This window comes from Carcharodon carcharias, chromosome 12, assembly GCF_017639515.1.
Source record: "Carcharodon carcharias isolate sCarCar2 chromosome 12, sCarCar2.pri, whole genome shotgun sequence".
Classification (NCBI taxonomy): domain Eukaryota; kingdom Metazoa; phylum Chordata; class Chondrichthyes; order Lamniformes; family Lamnidae; genus Carcharodon; species Carcharodon carcharias.
Window position 1 is genome coordinate 124,858,185 of NC_054478.1, and position 23,733 is coordinate 124,881,917.

Below are 23,733 nucleotides of genomic sequence, written 5' to 3' on the forward strand. Positions count from 1 at the left end.
GTGAGGAAATTAATATCAGCAGAGAAAACGTATTGGCGAAACTTAAGGGAGTAAAATACGACAAATCCCGAGGATCTGATGGTCAACACTCTAGGGTTCTGAAAGAGATAGCTGCAGATATAATGGATGTGCTGGCTATGATTTTCCAAAATTCGTTAATTCAGAAATGATTCCATTACTTTGGAAGTTGGCAAATGTTATTTTTCAAGGAAGGAGGGAGAGAGAAAACAGCGGCTGGTTGTTGGGAAAATGCTGGAATCTATCATTAGGGAAGCCTTAACAGTGCACTTAGAAAAGCACAGTATGATTGGAACAAGTGAGGATAACCATCTTAACTACTTAAGGGATAAATTTGTTAGTTTTTTGAGGATGTTACTAGTGGGGTAGATAAAGGGGAACCAGTCGATGTAGTTTACCTGGATTTCCAAAAGGCATTTGATAAGATGCCACACAAAAGGTTTGTAGACAAGATAAGGGCCCATGAGTTGGAGTAATATTTTAGCATGGGTAGGAGATTGGTTAACAGATAGGAAGGAGATAGTGGGCATAAATGTGGCTTTTTTAAGTGGCAAATAGCGAATGGTGGCGTGCCGGAAGGATCAGTGTTGGGGCCTCAGCTATTTACAATCTATGTTAATGACTGAGCTGAAGAGACAGAGAGCAATGTATCAAAGTTTGCTGATGGTACCGGGCTAGGTGAGAAGGTAAGCTGTGGGGAGGACACAAAGAGGCGGGAAAGAGATATAGACAGGTTAAGTGAGTGGGCAACAAGATGCCAGATGGAGTATAATGTAGGGAAGTGTGAAATTATTCACCCTTGTTATAAGAATAGAAAACAGGAATATTTTTTAAAAGGTGTGAAGTGTTGTTGTTCAAAGAGAATAGGATGTGCTTATACAAGGAATGCAGAAAGTTAGCATGCAAGATTCAGCAAGCAATTAGGAAGGTAAATGGCATGTTGGCCTTTGTTGTGAGGGGATTGGAGTACAAGAATAAAGAAGTCTTGCTACAGTTGTACAGGATTTTAGTGAGACCACATCTGGAATACTGTTTGCAGTTTTAGTTTCCACATTTAAGAAAGGGCATACTCACATTGGAGGTGGTACAGCACAGGTTCACTAGATTGGTCCCTGAGATAAGGAGGTTCTCCCAATGATGAGAGGATGAGTAAATTGGGCTTATATTCTCATGAGTTTAGGAGAATGAGAGGCAACCTCATTGAAATCTACAAAATCCTGAGGGGGCTTGATAGGGTAGACACTGAGAGATTGTTTCTGCTGGTTAGGGAGTCTAAAACATGGGGGCACAGTCTCAAGATAAAGGCCCAATCATTTAAGATTAAGATGAGGTTGAGGTTTGTGAATCTTTGGAATTATCTACCCTGGAGAGTTGTGGATGCTCCATCGGTGAATACATATAAGGCTGTGTTAGGCTAGATTTTTGGTGTCTTGGGAATTAATGGTCATGGGGAGCGTGTGGTGGGAAAATGGAATTGAAGCCCAAGATCAGTCATGATTGTATTGAATGGTGGAGCACGTCCGATGAGCCATATGATCAACTCCTCCTATTGCTTGTCTTCTTGAGTACACTGCAGCTACACATGCCTACAAATTGCCATCCAATATCCTGATGAAAAAGGACAAAGTCAAATATTTCCATGCATAGATCCACTGATGTTACTGGGAAGAAAGGCACCTGAAGAGCCCCAACGTCTGTTAATGACTGCCTATTAATTTCACACCAGTGAAATAGAGAATGCCCAGACTCTGTCTGGTCTTAACCCTATCCAATGCTCACTGTGTTAAGCCTGCATTAATAGCCTTCTCTGCTGGAGGAGGAGAAACAATGGGGAATTCTTATTCTTACTCTCAAATTCCCCCATGACATCACCTCTTCCTATTTCTGTAATCTCTAAGTTATCTGTGCTCCTCTAATTCTGTCCTCTTGCCATCCCAGGCTTTAATTGCTCCACCATAGTGCCAGGGCCTTCAGCTATGGAGGCCCTAAGGTCTGGAACTCCCTCCTTAAACCTTTCTGCCCCTCTTCCCCTCTTTGCTCCATTAAGATGCTTCTTAAAACCTAGATTTTTGATTGAGCTTTTGATCATCTGCTCTAATCCCCCCTTGTATTCCACCTCCACAATGTCAGTGCCAAAACAGAACTGCAAATCTACATAGGTGGCCAGAGACTAAAGCATGATCCAAACCCAATATTCTTTGGTGTAACTCTAGATAGGACTCTGTCCTTGCAGGAACATTTAAAGAAAGCAACAGCAAAGATGAAAACCAGGGACAACATACTAAGCAAACTTCCCGGATCTATGGTGCCGCTGCCACAACACTCCAGACCTCAGCACTTGACTTATCATACTCCTCAGCAGAGTACTGTGCAACTGTCTGGCAAAGATCATCACACATGTCTTGATATACAAAGGGACCTGGGTACTCTTGTATACAAATCACTGAAAGCAAGTGTCGCAAATAGTTAGAAAGACAAATGGTATGTAGGCCTTCATTGCAGGTAGACTTGAGTACAGAAGCGAGGATGTCTTACTGCAGGTGTACAGGGCGTTGGTGAGATCATAGCTGGAGTATTTTGGGCAGTTTTGGTCTCTTACCTGAGAAAGGACATTCTTGCCATAAAGGGAGTGCAGCCAAAGTTCACCAGACTGATTCCTGGGATGGCAGGATTGTCCTATGAGGAGAGATTAGGTCGACTAGGCCTGTATTCACTGGAGTTTAGAAGAATGAGAGGAGATCTCATTGAAAGGTATAAAATTCTGAAAGGGCTGGACAGACTAGATGCAGGGCTGATGTTTCCTCTGTCTGGGGGTTCTAGAACAAGGGGTCACAATCTCAAGATACGGGGTAGGCCATTTAGGACTGAGATGAAGAGAAACTTCTTCACTCAGAGAGTGGTGAACCTGTGGAATTCTCTACCACAGGCTGTGGAAGCCAAGTTACTGAATATATTTAAGGAATAGATAGATTTCTAGACTCTAAAGGTGTTAAGGGGTATGGGGAGAGAGTGGGAGTATGGCATTGAGATAGAGGACCAGCCATGACCATATTGAATGGTGACGAAGGTTCAACGGGCAAAATGACCTACTCTTGCTCCTATTTTCTATGTTTCTTTGTTGATGCTCACTTGAATTGAACAATACCCATCATAACTAGAACTCTCTACACAACACCCCTCCCCTGGCTTCCTGTTGTTGTAAACATCACTCTGCCACACATCCACCGACTGATGAAGACCCACAAGCTGGTTGAAACCATCTGTGCTGCACTTCACTTACCGCTTCACGATGACCTGTTCAGCCAACATATTGCCTGCCTTACATCTCGGCACTCCATATGGAGCAACCTTCCTGAACAAGATCTACCAGCAGACATCCCCTGGATCAAGGAATGGGAAACACAGTAAATCACTAACAGGTTCCTTGTGACAAACCCAGTGTGTTGAATGGCAGATATTGACCTTTCATGGTGAGAGTGGTTCTTGCTAAATAGGTTCAGGGCAGGTCATGGCCTCTGTGCAGCCAAGCTCCGCCACTTGGACCTCAATATAAACCCCTTATGCACTTGTGGAAAGACACAAACAATGCTGCACATTACTAAGGAGTGTTCCCTCTACAGACTAAGTGGCGGACTAATCACCTTAAACTCAACAAATGAGGCTATCGCTTGGCCTCAGGGATTGCATTTGCTAAATAAAATAACATTCCCCCTTATGTGTCTTGGTGTCAAATTGTATTTGATATTGCTCCTGTGAATGTTTTCCTATGTTAAAGGTGCTATCTAATACAAATTGTTGTTATCGCTGAGTCTTGTTAATGAGAGTATTTCCATCGAGGCAAGCTATCACTACCTTAATTAAGACTATATTTGAAATCTCATTCAGAAAGGCTACATAATACCTGTGTGGGAAACGGGAAAATGTCCCCCTGCTGTGTCAGGAGAGTGCATCTGAGATCATAGGTTCAATCACTGGTTTTGCTGTGATTAGGTTTAGTACTGCAGGTCTAAAGGTTTTGGCTCCTGATCTCATGATGATGATGGCTTTGCGGTAAACAGCTTATCAACACCTTCCATTGCACTTGAAAAGTAGCTGCTTGAGTTTTATCTAAGCGACGGTCAGACTCTTCAGGAGAGGAGGCAAAGAAAAATGTTCTTTGTTTGAAATTGGATTTTTTTAATAGTTAGGAGCAGAATGGAATAATAATACAGCAGTTGTATAAGAGTTTTCTTTTGCAATATAACTTATGCCAGGAAGAGAGATCAAGCATTTTGATAGATGTTGGTAGGTTCAGTGGATAGGTCCGGTGCTCTGTCTGCTGGCCTCAACTGATTGCTGATGATTATATATTATATTTGTGAAGTGACAGCGCTGCGACTCCCAGTGATGGCTTCTGTGTGATCTCTATCCCCATAGTTTATTGAAATTATGTTGCCTTTTACACCCTGTCTCGTAGTAAAAGGAGAAAACAGTAACTGGAATACTTTGGATTATTCTAGGAAGAGCAGTAATCTTGTTTGTAATCAATGGATTGATCGCTGTATTTCTGCAGATATAAGTTTACTCAGTCCTTTACTGAATAAGTAGATCAGCTTCTGATGCAGCCATTAACTTGCATTTCATGTTGAAAGCTTAACTGTTGCTTTTAGAGCAGTTTGGGCTTGAAATTGGCTTTGTTTCTTCCTTTTGTTGTGAGTTGGTTTGCCTCCCTCTTCTCTTGAAGGCAGCTACTGTTGCCTAGGATAGAGTCCCACAGGGCCTAGTTGCTCACTGGCATTTTGTGCAAGTGGTCATTTATTAGGTTTGAGCCAAAGCAGCATATTGGTGACTGGCATCAGGGCTGAAAAGCACTCTTGTGTCAATACTTGGGCACGATCAGGAGCAGGAATCCTCAGTAGTTTTTCTACCCCATAGTTCTAATCTGCGAAGGGCTATTGTAGTGCCTGAGAACAGCTAGTTCAGAGGCTAGAGATTAAATCTCAGATCTTCCAATCTCTGTGATTCAGTACTACAACCACTAAGTCATTGAGGTTCTCCTGTAAATTTTGTACTCATCAAAGTGAGGTATGTCAATACTGGAGAGAGCGAAATACTTTCCATAATCCAGCTGATGCTTCCAGCAACCACCATTGTTCGGTTAGATTCAGCATAGTGTAGGTTTAGATGTAAAGCGACGTCCACCCTATAAAGTATCCCCAAAGAGCATGCATTATTCCAATTCTGCTGTCCTTAGTGAGAGTAATAATTTAATGGTAATTTATTCATAGGTTATGCTTTTGACATAAACGTGGAGACAGGCTCAAGAAACATTGGTGATATCATTTCTTTCCTAAACTCCTGAACCCTTAGTACCAACTTATTGATGTTCATTGTGGGCCGGAACCCCTTTTCCTCTGATTAAGTGATCAATCTGGAGGGCAGTGATCAAATCTGCTTCTGATCCTGTCTTCATTTTGATTCCATGCAATAGGTGAGAATTGCCAGGTAATGGATCAGGAACAGGAACCCTGGACAACTTTCCCAACACCAGGCTACTTTGATCAATACTCCTAGCACAACTCTGGCTGAGATCAATTAACAACATAGACTGGCACCTGGACCTCGAAATTTCCTGGCCTCTGCAGTCTGACTACCCATTGAATACATATGCTGAGCCATTAAGGAGTAAGAGAGAAAGGACTTTCTTCTCACCAGAAAGTTGGATTTGAATCAGTATTCCAGGGGCAGAAGCTCACTGTCATAATCCACTTTGTCACCAAGACCCTGAAATTTAATGTTCTTATACTACTGTTTACTATTATCACAGAATCTCAATTAATGTATTGTTACAACAACTTTGTTGGACCAATTTGCTTAAGAGTCATTTTTGAGGGAGCATTGCAATATACAGGGTGCAGGGGTGTGGCTCAACATCTTGAATGCCCCAGATAGTGAGCTTCTGACTTCACTCAGTGACTCTAGCCAGTTGCCATGGGGAAGCCAAATACTGTACTTCCTCACAGGAATGCAAGAAAATAAATTGCACAACCAATAGTTCCAAATTCATAGGAAGTCTTGTCTTTTTGAAAGCACCTTATCATGTCCTCCTGAAAAATACTGAAGTGTTTCATGTAGAATGGATTAGTTTGAAGTCCAATCATTATGCAGTTATATACACAGCAAGACCCCATAAGTTGCAGTGAAACAAATGACAAGTTAACCTGCTTTTATTGTGGTTGCTTCAGGGGAACCGTGCTGCTAAGAACATGAGAATTCACTGCTAATAGTGCTATGGAACTTTCTTGTCATAACCATTGAAACAGGCAGCCAGGGCCTTGATTTAGTATCTCAGCTGAAGAACTGCACCTTGAATAGTGCTGCAGTCACACAGTGATGCAACGGAATGTACATCTAGTTATGTGTTCAAGTCCTGGAGTGGGGCTTAAAACCAGAAAATATGGACTCGAAATGGGGAAGTGCCATCAAACTTAGCACTGTCTCCACTGCACTGGACAAATTGGTTCTGACCATTACCCAATGTAGCATAAAAATATAAATAATACAGCACACCAATGACACTGGGTTAGGGAGAGTAAAAATTAACCAGGATTCCAGTGTCTGATCACTTTGCATGAGTGTAGTCAAGAACAGAGACACAAGACCTTAAGAATTCCATGGTATTGTGTAGGGTGCCTCTTTGAACCTCTTTTAGATCACACCCTGCATGTTCATTAATTTTTTGAAAACTATACCACAATTTGGGCTGAAGTCAGTTTTCTTTGGCAGCAGGGTGGAAATGTAAATGCTTTGTACTGTATTCATTCAACATATGATGTCAAGCAGAAGTCTTCCTCTATGTTACTCAGGTCATGTGAGTTTTTATGGTCTGGAGGAGGGTTTTGGAAGCATGCATGCTGTGGCTCTGATTTCTAACAGTTGCTGTACAGTTAATTTCTCTTTTGAGTACTGGGATCACTCATTGGAACTGTAATTAAAAATAAAAGCTGTGAAGATGCTTATGAGATTGAAGCAAGCAACTTGTTAAGTGATCGAGTTGATGAGGTGAAGAATTCCTCTTTAACTTTGTTTCTCTCTCTACAGATGCTGCCAGACCTGCTGAGCTTTTGCAGCACTTTCTGTTCTTAATTCAATGGACCCTCATTGCTTGTCTTTTCATAGAAACATACAATCCCATCGCTTGGCTACCTATGTTCTATGACTCCACTCCTTGTACCTCTATTAGGTCCCAGTCCAGATCATTTCATATTTGTGGAAAGAAGTCCTTTCTGACAAGAACACTGCACTTGCCCTTTTACCTATTTGTTCTGCTATCCCTTTGTCCTGCAATCATTTCTGAACTTTAAATGGTGCTCTGGATGAACCTTTTCTGTTCTATTTAATAGCATAGACACCTTCTTGTTCAACTCTTTCCAAGGCTAGAGTTTTTTTTTGAATTACTCCTCGTAACTCTGTCCTTTCATACTGGGGATAAATATTGTTGCCCCTTTTCTGCACCACTTTCAGGGGTCACGTGTTTGCAATGTAGCAGAACTAAAAATATCTAAGGTCGGCTTGACTAGAGCACTGTATAGTTGACAGACACCCCACTCCATGTGCAAATTCGACCGATTCACATTGTTTCTGATTCCAAGTTATCTTGATTAGAAACTTAGCATCAATTTCTTGACTAAAACCCGTAAGTAATACCACTGTTTCTCCCTTTTCGACCCATTCTTTATCACTTGAAAATTTACTTGAATTTGGCCAACCTTTCTCCATTTCTGAGGGGCATTAAGGTAAAAGAGTTTACAGGGTGGCTTGTATGCAAAATGCAACGGTGTAATAAAGGTTCAGTAGGGGAGAATCTTGTGAGATTGGGACTAAGTTTCACCATGCCTTCATTGAGGGAGCTTTACACAATTTCAAACCAGTTGCCAACTGCCCTGTTTGATAGAATTTTGATGGGCAGTATTTGATGGAATAGTGTAAAGTGAGCTTTGTTCTGTTTCTAATCTGTAACTGACATGAGAGTATCTGATGGGACATTGGAATATTTTTTCTCCTTGTCGTCTCCAAGGACTGTTGAGACCAATAGTCACCATTCAGCACACAAACCATGGATCGAAACTGGTATGTTCTTGGTAATTATACCTCAGTTCAGTGGAACAGTGCATTTACTGACAGAGCTTTCTTAAAGCCACTCAATATAAAAAGCTTTAAAAACAGTTGCACAAAATAGTTACGTGAAATTCCTCCACCAATGCATTTGGGTGAGGTAATCAAGAATTGAATATTCAATAATTTTGGGACAAAATTAATAGTCACTTGGGCAAATGTGGGTTAATTAAGGAAAGCCAGCACTAATAGCATAGATACCTTCTTGTTCAACTCTCCAAGGTTAGAGTTTTTTTAATTACTCCTCGTAACTCTGTCCTTTCATACTGGGGATAAATATTGTTGCCCCTTTTCTGCACCACTTTCAGGGGTCACGTGTTTGCAATGTAGCAGAACTAAAAATGAATTTGTTAAAGGCAAATCATGTTTAACTGACTTGTTGGAGTTTTTTGAAAAGATAACAGAGTGGGTTGATGAGAGTAATACTATTGATATGGTGTACATGGACCTCCAAAAAGCATCAGATAAAGTATTACACTACAGACTTTTGAGCAAATTTATACAAATAAAAGGGACAGTAGCAACATGGACACAAAATTGGCTAGGTGAAAGGAAACTGAGAGTGAAGGTTAAAGGATGTTTTTTGGTCTGGGAGAAGGTTTGTAATGGAGTTCCCCAGGAGTCAGTGTTGGGATCCTTGCTTTTCCTGGTATATATTAATGACCGAGACTTTGGTGTACAGCGCATAATTTCAAAGTTTGATACAAAACTTGGAAGCATTGAGGAGGATAGTGTAGAACTTCAAAAGGACTTAGACAAGTTGGTGGAATGGGCGGAGAAGTGGCAGATGAAATTCAATTCAAAAAAGTGTGAAGGATTCATTTTGTTGGGATTAAGCGGAGCGACAATATAAAATAAGGCTACAATTTTAAAGAGGATGGAGGAGCTGAGGCACCTAGGTGTATATGTGCATAAGTCATTGAAGATGGCAGGACAGGTTGAGAGATTGGTTAATAAAGCATACAGTATGCTAGGCTTTCTTGACAGGACATAGAGTACAAGAACAAAGAGGATGTATAGAGAACACTGATCGGCCTCAACTGGAGTATTGCGCCCAGTTCAGAATGCCACACTTTAGGAAGGATGTGAAGGCATTGTAGAGGGTGCAGAAAAGATTCACGAGAATGGTTTCAGGGATGAGAAACTTCAGTTATATAGATAGTCCCAACTTTTCCAATCTATTTCCCTAAGAGCAGAGAGGGTTGAGAGGACATTTGATATTCAAAATCATAAAGGGTTTGGTTAGAATAGACAGGGAAAAACTGTTCGCACTGGTGGAAGAAACAAGATTTAAGCACAGATTTAAAATAATTGGCAAAAGAAGCAGTGGAATTCACACTCAGTTTGAGGGAAAGCAGAGTGGACCTAAGGCTAGTGTTTTAAACTTAAGTAAGGGAAATTATGAGAGTGTGAAGTCAGAACTGGCTAGTGAACTGGGAAATTAGGTTAAGGGATGGGTCAGTAAAGATGCAGCGGCAGTGTATTCAAGGAGATATTTCAGAATACTCAGAAAAGGTACATTCCAGTGAGAAAGAAAGATTGTAAGGGAAGGACACACTATCAGCAGCTAACTAAGGAAGTTAAAGATAGTATCAAATTGAAAAGAAAAGCGTATGATTCTGCAAAGATGAGTGGAGGTTAGAAGTTGAGACAGAACATAAAGAACAGCAAAGAATGACAAAATGATTAATATGGAGGGAGAATTAGAGGACGAGAGAAAGCTAGCTAGAAATATAAAAACAGATAGTAAGAGGTTGTAAAGATATTTAAAAAGGCAAAGAGTGAATATTGGTCATCCAGAGAGAGAGTTTGGAGAATTAATAATAGAAAATGAAGAAATGGCAAATGAATTGAACAGATATTTTGCATCTGTACTCTCTGTAGAGGGTATATATAAAATCTCAGAAACAAGTGTGCATCAAGGGGTGAAAGGGAGGGAAGAGCTTAAAACAATTACATTCACCAGGGAAAGGGTACTGAGAAAATGATTGGAACTAAAAACTGACAAGTCCCCAGGTCCTGATGGCCTTCATCCTAGGGTTTTAAAAGAAATGGCTGCTGAAATAGGTGCATTGGTTTTAATTTTCCAAAATTCCCTAGATTCTGGAAAGGTCCTATCAGATTGGAAAATAGTGAATGTAACTCTTCAATTCAAGAAAAGAGAGAGACAGCAGGAAACTACAGGCCAGTTATATTAACATCTGTCATAGGGAAAATGCTGGACTCTATTATTAAGGAGGTTGAAGCAGGGCACTTAGAAAATCTCAGTGCAATCAGGCAGAGTTAACATGGTTTGTGAAAAGGAACTCGTGATTGAATAATTTATTAGAGCTCTTTGAGGAAGTAACAAGCAATGTGGATAAAGCGGAACCTGTGGATGTCATGTACTTAGATTTCCAGAAGGCAATTGACAAGGTGCCATATCAAAGATTACTACGCAAAATAAGAGCTCATGGCATAGGGGATAACATATTAGCATGGATTGAGGATTGGTTAGCTAACAGGAAATAGAGTGTAGGCATAAATGGATCATTTTTGGGTTGGCAAAATGTAATCAGTGGAATGACATAGGGATCATGGCTGGGTCCTCAGCCATTTACAATCTATATAATGACTTGAATGACGGGGCCGAATGTATGGTTGTTAAGTTTGCTGATGACACAAAGATAGTAGGACAGTAATTTGTGAAGAGGACATAAGGAGTCTGCAAAGGGATATAGATAGGTTAAGTGAGTGGACAAAAATTTGGCAGGTGGGGTATACTGTGGGAAGACGTGAATTCGTCCACTTTGGCAGGAAGAATAAAAAAGCAGCATATTACTTAAATAGGGAGAGGTTACAGAACTCTGAGGTACAGCAGAATCTGAGTGTCCAGGTACATGAATCACAAAAAGTTAGTATGCATCTACAGCAAATGATTAGGAAGGCAAATGGAATGTTGCCATTCATTGCAAGGGGATATCTAAGTAGGGGTGTTTGCTACAGTTGTACAGGATGTTGGTGATACTACATCCAGAATATTTGTGTACAGTTTTGTATTCTTAATTAAGAAAGGACATAAATGCATTAGAAGCTGTTCATATAAAGTTTACTCGACTGATTCCTGGGATGAGGGAGTTATCCTATGAGGAAACGTTGGACAGGTTGGGCCTGTCTCCACTGCAGTTTAGAAGAATGAGAGACAATCTTATTGAAACATACAAGATCCTTAGGGTACTTGAGAAGGTGGATGCTGAAAGTATGTTTTCTCTTCTGCGAGAGACTACAACTAAGGTACATAGTTTAAAAATAAAGGATCTCCCATTTAAGACAGATATGAGGAAAAATCCTTCCCCTTAGAGTGTCTTGAGTCTTTGGAAATTTCTTCCCCAGAGAATGGTGGAGGCAGGTCATTGAATATTTTTAAGACTGAATTAGATAAGATTTTTGATTCACAAGGGAGTCAAAGGGTTTGGGGGTAGGAAGGAAAGTGAAGCCGAGGACACAATTAGATCAGCCGTGATCTTATTGAATGACGGAGCAGGCTCGAGAGGTGAATGGCCAACTGCTGCTCCTAATTCATATGTTCCCATATGTGCTTTTGAGGTGTGATCACAATTGTTAACTCAGTTTGGTTTTACTAAGCTCTCATTAGCGGCAATGAAATAAATGACAATTTGTTTTACATGTTTGCTGGAGGGTGAATGTTGGCTAGGGCACAGACCAGGGAGCATTCCCTTGCTGTTCTTTGAATAATGCCATGGGATCTTTTACATTCCCCTGAGGGAGTAGATGGGGCCTTATTTTTAATGTCTCATTTGAAAGACATCCCCTCTAATAGCGTTGCACTCCCTCAGTACTTCTCGGTGGCATCCGTCTGGAGGTATAAGTGTCTGGAGTGCGGCTTAAACTTAGTCTCTGGCAAAATTGCTACCGACTGATGCAAGGCTGATACCCTGACTTTACAAGTTCTGGCAAGCCTATTATTGGAAGGATGTTGAAAGGGTCCATGATGTTCGCTACAATTATATCACCAATTTACTAGAACAAAACAGGCTAAACAGCACAGGAGAAATTTTGAGAGGGTAAAAGTTGGAAGATTGTTTTCCCTTGCAATTGACTTACAAGGGGACCCTGAATGTGGATTATTACAAGATGATGGGAGAAATTAAAAAGAATATTTTCACACATTGGGTTAGCAGAACATGTATTTTATATGAATATTTTATGTGCTTTACCATAAGGGGACATTTCAGCTCTTCAATGTGGCTTTGTAGAAGATAGAGGAATGAGCAACGCTACCTTTATGTTGGTGGTCACAATTTTAATAATATTAAATATGCCAATGACACCGTTCTTATTGCCAATTCTAAAGAAAAATTGCAAAAGATTTTGGATAGAGCAGTGAGTGAAAGTGAGAAAAAATAGGCTGAGCATAAATTGTAAGAAAACAAAATGTCCAGTAGTGTTCAAAAAGAAAAACAGAATGTAAGATCACAGTGAAGAATGAAAAGATCATAGAGGTAGGCAAAATTTTGTTTCCTAGTAAGTATGTTAACATCGGATGAAAGTGCAACCAAGAAATAAGACAAAGGATTTGAATGGTCATGGTGCATTCTGACAAATGAAAAGGATTATGATCAACTCAAAATTAGCTATGAAAACAAAGCTGAGAATCCTGGAATGCTACATCACACCAATCTTGACATACTGAAGCGAGTGTTGGACTTTCAGCTGTAGAGTTGTGGCTTTTGAGGCAAATAATGAAGATATCTTGGACAAGTCACACTATCAATGAAAGGTACTAGTAAAATCTGAGATCAAAAGCACTCTTAGGACATGGTACCTGAAGAGAGAGAGCCAAAAGAGGCTATTCAGTCACTTCAAAGTGAATTGGTTGAGAAATTGAAAATGAAGAATATATTAAAATACTGGGAAAGGGCAGGGAATTGGTTCTGAAATAGACTTCTCCCCTTTAAGATACAGGTGCTGGGTCTTTTTTTCTTGTAAATTCTATAATATCATCTAACTACTGGGTGGTCAAAATAAATTACTCTATAGAAATGTTTGCTCTCTACAATTCATCATGGAAGTAAATTATTTGTAAAAGGTATACAAATTAGATTGGATCAAAAATACACAATTAAAGGTGGTAGACACAGTTCTTCAACCTTCCTATTGTTACTTCAACTTGATACAAAGTTCATTTTCAAAATAAGATCTAATGTACCTTATAAATGAGATGAGGCAGATTGAATGGGAGGAAACTTATGGAATATAAACAGTATCACTGTTTAGTTGAACTGAATGGTCTGTTCCTATGCTGTATATTCTAAGTAAATAGGGCCTATGTGTGTTTGCATGAATTTGTAACATTTTCATTATCACCGGATTGAACACTCAATTGCGTTTAAGGAACTTGCTTGTTAATCGGAGTGACGCTGCAGGCTAATGTCAGAGTGTCGGGATGTTCAGCACATCACAGGTACGATTTGAATGTCATTAAAAATGCTAGAAGTAAAGTCCATGTTTCATGAATCCCTTCCTAAACAAAGTCAGCTCTCCTTTGAAGGTGTTTCTGCCATTGTGCTCTGCAAAGCAAAGCTGCTGCCACTTAAATCAGTAACACTGGAGAATTGGAGAAAATGCAGAGGGAAGCACAGAAAACCATTCGGCAACAGGAATCGGCACAAAAAGAACAGAAATAAGATAATTTCCCCAATCTCACTAGATTGATTGTATCCACAAAACCTGTCACAATTACATTCCAAGTTGTAATGATACCATGCCATCATCAATTTTATCAGTATTGTGAACTTCATGTTGAAAAAATAGGTGTAAGAACAATGATGTCGTAATGGGGAACTGTTATGTACCTCAAGACAGAATCTCTCCCCATCTCCTGTGAGGCTGACCCAGAATATAATTGCACATCTTCAGTAAAAACTGCTGATAAAGCATCACAATGATCGTGCAATCCTGAGAGAAATTCGGAAGATGACAAATCAAGAACGCTAGCTTAACAGAGTGAAGACCAATAAATCACTCTACCTCATCAGGCAACCTTGACGGACTGTTGTGTTAGCAATTACTGTACATTGAGGAGACTGATGTTGCAGCTTCTATTTGTCTTATTGATTGCGGAACACACGCCAATGCCTGCAATACCAGCACTTCTATGGGCTGGTCATTTACTCAAGTATACAGTGTCATTGTACGCTTTTTATTCATCCTCTGCTTCATTTTTGCTTTTCCTCTCCTTAAAGACTCAGACTCATGCTAGGGGTACTGTTCCATAGATGCTGTAGCGTTGGCCAACTGCCTGTTCTTTATACGTGACTAGATCGCGAGCTTTGTCTGTGGAGGGCATGACAGCTGAGCCTGATGCTATTCTCAGTCAATATATTACACATGCAGATCTAACCTGGCTGTTCGTTCACTGGATAGTGATTGAGAGTGTGAAAACATGGCTAATTGACCCCCTCCTCTCCGCTGAACTACTGTTCCATCAAAAGGGCCTGTAGAATTTTGGGGCATGTTGTATGAAATTTCTTTTCAAATTAAAAACAAATTGTACAGTATTCCCAATCACTTGTCTGTCTCCTCCCCAGAACAACATTGCGAGTGCTGGGCCACCAAAGAGCAGAGCAGAGTCAGGTGCCTTTCTTTTCTCTTGCCTCGTTTTGCATAATTTATGTTAAGTGGGAGAATGGATGCAGGAATTACATTGGACTTTCAGATCATGCATTTGCTGTTGTACATTTGAGCTGGATAGTTGCTTGCGTTTTGTCTTGTGGTTTGTGGCTCATTTTTGTGAGATACACATTCTAGGAGGTGATTTTCCAAATCTATGCTCGCAACAGGGAAGGTGTCTCCGTAAATCTTGGTTGACTCTCTTTCTGTCTATATGACTTCAGATGGCCAGAAAATAACGGACATGGCAACCCATGATTTTATGATAAAAGTAAAATACTGCGGACGCCGGAAATCTGAAACAAAAACAGAAAATGCTGGAAAAACTCAGCAGGTCTAACAGCATTTGTGGAGAGAAAATAACAGTTAATGTTTTGAGTCCGTATGACTCCTCTTCAGAGCTAAAGAGAAGTAAAGATGTGATGAAATTTATACTGTTTAAGGGGAGTGGAGCAGGTGAAGCTGGTTTAGAAGGCCAGTGATAGGTGGAGGCAAAGGAGAGATTGCCAGAGATGTCATAGACAAAAGGACAAAGGGGTGTTAATGATAGTGGCTAGAGGAGGTGCTGATGGTAGCATTAAGGTCAGAAAGCAGAATGTGATAATAGCAGGGCAAGGGTAAGCACTCTGGAAAGAACAACATGAACAAGTGGCCCTTGTGGGGGTGGTGTGAGGTGAGAATTTTTTACAAAAATTTTTCCTCCATCACCCCCAACACCTCACCCCCCCCGTCCCACGGTACCTTCCCATGCAATCGCAGAGGGTGCAACACCTGCTCCTTTACCACCTCCTTCCTCACCGTTCAAGGGTTCAAACACTGCTTTCAGGTAAAGCAGCGCTTCACTTACACCTCCTTCAATTTTGTCTGTTGCATTCGCCGCTCCCAATGCGACCTCCTCTACATTGGAGAGACCAAACGCAGACTGGGTGATCGCTTTGTGTAGTACCTTCAGTCTGTCGCAAGCATGACCCAGACCTTCCTGTCGTTTGCCATTTCAACACCCCAACCTGCTCTCATGCCCAGATGTCCGCCCTTGGCCTGCAGCACTGTTCCAGTGAATCCCAGCGCAAACTAGAGGAACAGCACCTCATCTTCCGATAGGCACTTTACAGCCTTCTGGACTTAACATTGAGTTCAACAGCTTCAGACCATGAACTCTCTCCTCCATCCTCACCCCCTTTTTTTCAATATTCATTTTCACTTTTATTTTTTTATCCACTTACTTTCATTTTTACTTATTTTAATTTTTATTCTTCATTATTTTATCCTCATCTTATATCCTATTTTTAAAAAAAAATTTTCCCACCACTGTCCCCTCCCTCCCACCTCACCCCCACAAAGGCTATCTGTCACTTGTTCATGTTGTTTTTTCCAGAGTGCTTACCCTTGTCCTGATATTATATCACATTCTGCTTTCTGACCTTAATGCCACCATCAGCATCTCCTCTAGACAGTGCCACTATCATTAACACCCTTTTGTCCATAACGTCTCTGGCAATCTCTCCTTTGCCTCCACCTATCACTGGCCTTCTATCCAGCTTCACCCTCTCCACCCCCTTAAACCGTATGAATTTCATCACATCTTTACTTCTCTTTAGCTCTGAAGAAGAGTCATACGGACTCGAAACGTTAACTTTTTTTTTCTCTCCACAGGTGCTGTTTTCTCTCCACAGAACCTGCTGAGTTTTTCCAGCATTTTATGTTTTTGTTCCATGATTTTTTGATATGTGCTGCTGTTGATCCAAGATCCATGCCTCCTCGATAGCTTAAAGAATACGATTAGTGCAGTATATGAATTCCGCTATTACACATTGCTGGCAACTTAAATTTAAAAAATCACTGTGGGTATTCACGCAGCATACCTTGGACAGATACTGTGCTGTTGTTACTAGACACTTCAGTGAATCCTCATAGTACTGTAGCAGCTTTGTTTATCGTACTTTAGACTCCTTGGTACTGAAATTTTATGCTCTGCAGGAAGATTGACTCGGGTTGGGTTCAGTTTGTGCTGAGGAGCTGTGCTTATCTGGACTGCATTGAGCATCCTAACCTTCAGAGTGGTCGTAGCTGAAGAGCGCAGTGATTATTTGGTGCCAGAATGATAAGCAAACACTTGTGAGTCCCTGAACTTCAATTAACCAGCAATGAAGTGTAATTGAGGCTTATGATAAGGATGCTGTTTATATTGCCAAGAAGGTTATACTGCCCTACAACAGCTACCATTGATTGAATATAAATAAGCAACAAAAACATAGAAAAAAAACTAAGCCACAATGGCTGCAAGCATTTTCAGAACATGGAAAATTGCAGAACGATAGCATTAGCCAGTAAATCTACCTCCCTCCTCCCCAACCTCCATGTCATTTATTACATTGTCTCTGAATGTATTGTAATTCTATCATTGGGAGTTTAGAAAGATAGCGATTGGATTGCAGAGCACAGTGTCTTAACAGTGCAGTAAGCATAACCATTTACTTTGCTTCTCATCCACTCTGTCTATACATAGAACCAATTAATGGCTGCGTGTGTGTTGTGTGGCTGTTTACTTTTCTGCTCCAATTTACTCTCCTTGCTGATGCCCTGCAAAAGTATCTATTTTCACACAAGCCCAGAAATGTGAATGCAGGCATTTGACTGTGGAAGGTATCGCAGTCCTCACTCTATATCTATAGAACATGGTGGTTCTAATTCTGGACTACCATCTCAGAGGAGTCAAATTAATGAATTTGATTAAGTCTGGTAATTTGTGGGATGTCACCAGGGAAAATGATCATCAAAGGTACTGATTTGTTTTAAGAACCCAACTAATGTCCTTTGGGCAAGGGAACCTGTCACCCCAACCTGGCCTGGCTTACACGTAACACCAGTCCCATAATTTGTGGATGACTGAATGCCATCTGAAAAGGTCTAGCACCCTACAAGTTGTACAAACAATCCCCACACCACACCACAAGGACTGCAGCTGCTTAAAGGCTTATCTCAGAAAAACTAGGGATGTCAAATAAATATGGTTTTGATAGCATTATCTGCATTCAGAGATAAAGTTGAGAAAATGCGTATATTTGGAAGCAAGGTCACCAGATAATCAAGAGTCGAAATTTCCCTTGCATACTTATAGGTTGAAATCTAATTGGGGGTGGGGGTGGTTGAGAAAGTTTATGTTTAAAATAATTGGTACCCTGGAATAAGTGAGAGATAAATGTGTCTATAGATTAACAAAAAACATTGGTGTTGAGTTATAGGCTGGATCATCACATATGGAACATTTCATCAGTGTGGAGTGGTGCTGCAATAGGTTGTAGAATTTACTCATTAGGGCTCTCTTTAACCCCTACTTCTTATCTTCAACCATTACCTTAATTACTCAATAAGAAATCTAGGATAATCGATACAAAGATCTAGTTGAGTCAAAGGGTTCTGATGGTATTGCAATCTATGAAAGTGAGGTAAGCGTGGTTTTACAGGTCATCAGAACCTGAGAATCACTTCAGAAGATCACAATTATTACAGTACAGGAGGCGACTATTCTGCCCATCATGTTTGTACTGAATGAGCAATTCATGTAGTAACGTTACCCTGCCTTCTCTTGTAACCCTGCACATCCTTTCTTTTGAAATAACAGTTTAATTCCTTTTTGAAGGCCTTGATTGAACCTGCCTCCACCACACTCTTGGGCAACGCATTCCAGACCTTAATCACTTGCTGTGTGAAAAATTTTTTCCTCATATAGCTTTTGCTTCTTTTGCCAATTACTTTAAACCTGTGTCCTCTTGTTCTGAATCACTTCACAAGTGAGAACAATTTCTCCCTATCAATCCTGTCCAGACCCCTCATGATTTTGAACATCTCTATCAAATCTCCTCTCAGCTTTCTTCTCCAAAGAAAACAAGCCCCAACTTCTCCAATTAATTCTCATAACTGAAGTTCCTCATCCCTGGAACTACTCTCATGAATCTTTTCTATATTCTCTCCAATGCCTTCATATCTTTCTTAAAGTGCGCGTCCAGAACTGGAGGCTTTACTCCCGCTGAGGCCGAATGAATGTCACATACAAATTCAGCATAACCTCCTTGCTTCTTGAACTCTATGCCCTTATTAATAAAGCCTAGTATGCTTTATTAACCACTCTCTTAACCTGTCCTGCACTTTCAATAACATGCACATATAAACCTAGGTACGTCTGCTCCCCCATCCCCTTTTTCGTTGTATCCTATATTTTCTCTCCATGTTCTTCCTACCAAGATGAATCACTGCACATTTCTCCACATTGAACTTCATCTGCCACTTGTCAGCCCATTCCACCAACTTGTTTATGTCCTTTTGAAGTTCTCCACTATTCACCTCACAGTCCACAAAGCTCCCAAGTTTTGTATCATCTGCAAATTTTGAAATTGTGCGCTGTACACCAAGGTCTAGATCATTAATACATTTGGAAGAGCAAGGGTCCCAACATTGACCCTGGGGGACTCCACTACAAACCTTCCTCCTGCCTGAAAAACATCCATTAACCACTTTTCTCTGTTTCCTTGATATCCAACCAATTTTGTATCCTACTGTATGCTACTGCCCCTTTTATTCCATGTGCTATAACTTGCTCAAAAAGTCTGTTGTGTGACACTGTATCAATTGCCTTTTGGAAATCCGTGTAAACCACATCAACAGCATTGCTCTTGTCAGCCCTCTCAGCTCATCAAAGATGTCAAGCAAGTTAGTTAATCACGGTATACCCTTAACACATCTGTGCTGGCCCATGTGACTGTTAATTTTATCCTGAATTATTGTTTCTAGAAGCTTCCCCACCACTGAAATTAAAATGATTGGCCTGGATTTATGATTTAGATGAGGGAATTAAATGTAATATCTCCAAATTTGCAGATGACACAAAGCTGGGTGGGAGGGTGAGCTGTGAGGAGGATGCAAAGATGCTTCAATGTGATTTGGACAAGCTGAGTGAATGGGCAAATGCATGGCAGATGCAGTATAATGTGGATAAATGTGAGGTTATCCATTTTGGTAGCAAAAACAGGAAGGCAGATTATCATCTGAATGGCTATAAATTGAGAGAGGGGAATGTGCAATGAGACCTGGGTGTCCTTGTACACCAGTCGCTGAAGGTAAGCATGTAGGTGCAGCAGGTGGTAAAGAAGGCAAATGGTATGTTGGTCTTCATAGCAAGAGGATTTGAGTACAGGAACAGGGATGTCTTGCTGCAATTGTACAGGGCCTTGGTGAGACCACACCTGGAATATTTTGTGCAGTTGTGGTCTCCTTATCTGAGGAAGGATGTATTTGCTATAGAGGGAGTGCAGCGAATGTTTATCCGACTGATTCCTGGGATGGGGGGACTGACATATGAGGAGAGATTGAGTCGATTAGGATTATGTTCACTGGAATTCAGAAGAATGAGGGGGGGATCTCATAGAAACCTATAAAATTGTAATAGGACAAGACAGGGTGGATGCAGGAAGGATGTTCCCGCTGGTGGGGGAGTCCAGAACCGGGGGTCACAGTCTGAGGGTATGGGGTAGACCATTTAGGACTGAGATGAGAAATTTCTTCACCCAGAGAGTGGTGAGCCTGTGGAATTCGTTACTACAGGAAGTAGCTGAGACCAAAACATTGTATGCTTTCAAGAAGGAGTTAGATATAGCTCTTGGGACAAAAGAGATTAAAGGGTATGGGGAGAAAGAGGGAGCAGGCTATTGAGTTACCACTATTAATGAACCTTCCTGATACTAATAAATCTTACTAATACTGATAAACCCTACTAATACTTAATACGCCTTACTAGTAGCAATAAACCGTACTTTAAAAAAAGAAAGCTAAGACTCACCAGCTGCTCATTTGTTACTTGTTATTAATATTTAATATTTTTAAAGTTTTTTAATCTGCCAGTTGTTTAGACTAAGTCCCTAACCAGCAATACTCACCAATCAATTCACAACTTTCTTGTGATGCCTTCCATCTCTGTCAACCCTTATTTGCTCTGTATTATGCATAACAGGTAGTGTATTTTAATTCATTTATGCGATGTGGGTGTTGCTGGCTAGGCCAGCATTTATTACCCATCCCTAATTGCCCTTGTGGAAAGTATTCCATCACACTCCTGACTTGTGCCTTAAGATGGTGGACAGGCTTTGGGGAGTCAGGAGGTGAGTTACTCGCCGCAGGATTCCTAGTTGCTGATGTGCTCCTATAACCACAGTATTTATATGGCTAGTCCAGTTCAGTTTCTGATCAATGGTAACCCCAGGTTTGTTGATAGTGGGAGATTCAGCAATGATAATGCCACTGAATGTCAAGGGGGCGGTGGTTAGGTTCTCTCTTGTTGGAGATGGTCATTGCCTGGCACTTGTTGTGGCTCACGTGATACTTGCCACTTTCAGCCCGAGCCTGGATATTGTCCATGTCTTGCTGCATTTGGACATGGATTGTTTCAGTATCTGAGTCGTGAATGGTGCTAAACATTGTGCAATCATCAGCGAACATCCCCACATCTGACCTTAAGCTGGAAGGTCATTGATGAAGCAGCTGAAGATGGTTGGGCCTAGGACCTTATCCTGTGGAACTCCTGCAGTGATGTCCTGGAACTGAGAGGATTGACCTCCCAACAACCACAACCATCTTCCTTTGTGCTAGGTATGACTCCAATCAGCGGAGAGTTTTCCCCCTGATTCCCATTGATTCCAGTTTTGCTTAGGCTCCTTGATGCTACACTCGGTCAAATGTTGCCTTGATGTCAAAGGCAGTCACTCTCACCTCACTTCTGGAGTTCAGCTCTTTTGTCCATGTTTGAACCAAGTCTGTAAGAAGTTCAGGAGCTGAGTGGCAGAACCCAAATTGAGCGTCTGTGAGCAGATTATTACTAAGCAGGTGTCACTTGATAGCACTGTTGATGACCTCTTCTATCACTTTACTGATGATGGAGAGTAGACTGATGGGGCGGTAATTGGCTTTGTTGAAATTGTCCTGCTTTTCATGTACAGGACATACCTGGGCAATTTTCCACATTGCCAGGTAGATGTCAGTATTGTAGCTGTACTGGAACAATTTGGCTAGGGGTGCAGCAAGTTCTGGAGCACAAGTATTCAGTACTATTGCTGGAATGTTGTCAGGGTGTATAGCCTTTGCAGTATCCAGTGCCTTCAGTCATTTCTTGATATCACAAGGAGTGAATCGAATTGGCTGATGACTGGCATCTGTGATACTGGGAACCTCCGGATGAGGCCAGATAGATCATCCACTTGGCACTTCTGGCTGAAGATTGTTGCAAATGCTTCAGCCTTATCTTTTGCACTGATGTGCTGAGCTCCCCCATCATTGAGGGTGGGGATATTTGTGAAAACTCCTGCTCCAGTGAGTTGGTTAATTGTGCACCACCTTTCACAACTGGATGTGGCAGGACTGCAGAGCTTAGATCTTTGATTTTTACAATTTATGTAAATGACTTGGATGAAGGGACCAAAGGAATGGTGGCTAAATTTGCTGATGACACAAAGATAGGTAGGAAACGAAATTGTGAAGAGGGTGTAAGGAGGCTACAGAGTGACATAGGTTAATTGAGTGGGCAAAGATCTGACAAATGGAGTATAATATGGGCAAATGTGAAATTGTTCATTTTGGCAGGAAGAATAAAAAAAGAAGCTTATTATCTAAATGCAGCGCCCTGAGATTCAGAGGGATCAGGATGTTCTAGTGCATGAATCACAAAAGGTTAGTATGCAGGTAGAGCAGGTAATTAGGAAAGTTAATAGAATGTTATTATTTATTGTGAGGGGAATTGATTACAAGAAGGTTATGCTTCAGTTGGTGAGATAACATCTGGACTATTATGTACAGTGCTGCTCTCCTTATTTAGAGAAAGATGTAAATGTGTTAGAAGCAGTTCAGAGAAGGTTTACTAGCCTAATACCGGAATGGGTGGGTTGTCTTGTGAGGAAAGGCTGGATGGGTTAGGCTTCTATCCACTGGAATTTAGAAGAGTAAGAGGTGACTTATTTGAAACCTTTAAGAGCCCAAGGGGTCTTGACAGGGTGGATGTGGAGAGGATGTTTCCTTGTGTGAGAGAATCTAGAACTAGGAGCCACTGTTTAAAAATAAGGGGTTGCTCATTTAAGACAGGGATGAGAAGAAATTTTTTCTCTGAGGGTTGTGAGTCTTCGGAACTCTTCCTCAAAAGGTGTTGGAAACAGAACCTTTGAATATTTTTAAGGCCAAGCTAGATAGATTCTTGATTAACAAGGGGGTGAAAAGTTTTTGGGGGTAGGCAGGAATGTAGGATTGAGGCAGGATTGAGGTTACATGCAGATCAGCCATGACCTTATTGAATGGCGGAGCAGCTCGAGGGACCAAGTGGCAACTCCTCCTAATTCGTACGTTTGTATCACTTGCTGCTTATGCTGTTTGGCATGCAAGTAGCCCTGTGTTTTAGCTTCACCAGGTTGACACCTCATTTTTAGGTATGCTTGTTGCTGCTCTTGGCATGCCCTTCTGCCCTCTTCATTGAATCAGGGTTGATCCCCTGGCTTGGTGGTAATGGTGGTGGTGGGGGGGATATGCCGAGCCGTCAGGTTACAGATAGTGCTTGAGTACAATTCTGCTGCTACTGATGGCCCACAGCGCCTCATGGTTGCCCAGTCTTTGAAATCTACCCCATTTAGCACAGTGGTAGTGCCACAAAACCCGATGGAGAGTATCCTCAATGTGAAGATGGGACTTCATCCCCACAAGGACTGTGTGGTGGTCACCCCTACCGATACTGTCATGGACAGATGCATCAGTGGCAGGCAGGTTAATGAGGATGAGGTCAAATATGTTTTTCCCTCTTGTTGGTTCCTTCACCACCTGCCACACACCCAGTCTAGCAGCTATGTCCTTTAGGGCTCGGCC

The 23,733-nt window shown here is 41.2% G+C and overlaps 2 protein-coding genes across 3 annotated transcripts in view; both read left to right on the forward strand.

Moving 5' to 3' along the window:
* Window positions 1-23,733, forward strand: part of bmpr2b (bone morphogenetic protein receptor, type II b (serine/threonine kinase)) — a 333,412-nt gene that overhangs the window by 83,050 nt on the left and 226,629 nt on the right. The gene's annotated exons all lie outside the window — the stretch shown is intronic.
* Window positions 13,660-13,859, forward strand: bbip1 (BBSome interacting protein 1). Its single transcript, XM_041200908.1, is given in 2 exon segments — window positions 13,660-13,783; window positions 13,786-13,859. Coding segments are annotated over 2 exon segments (198 nt in total).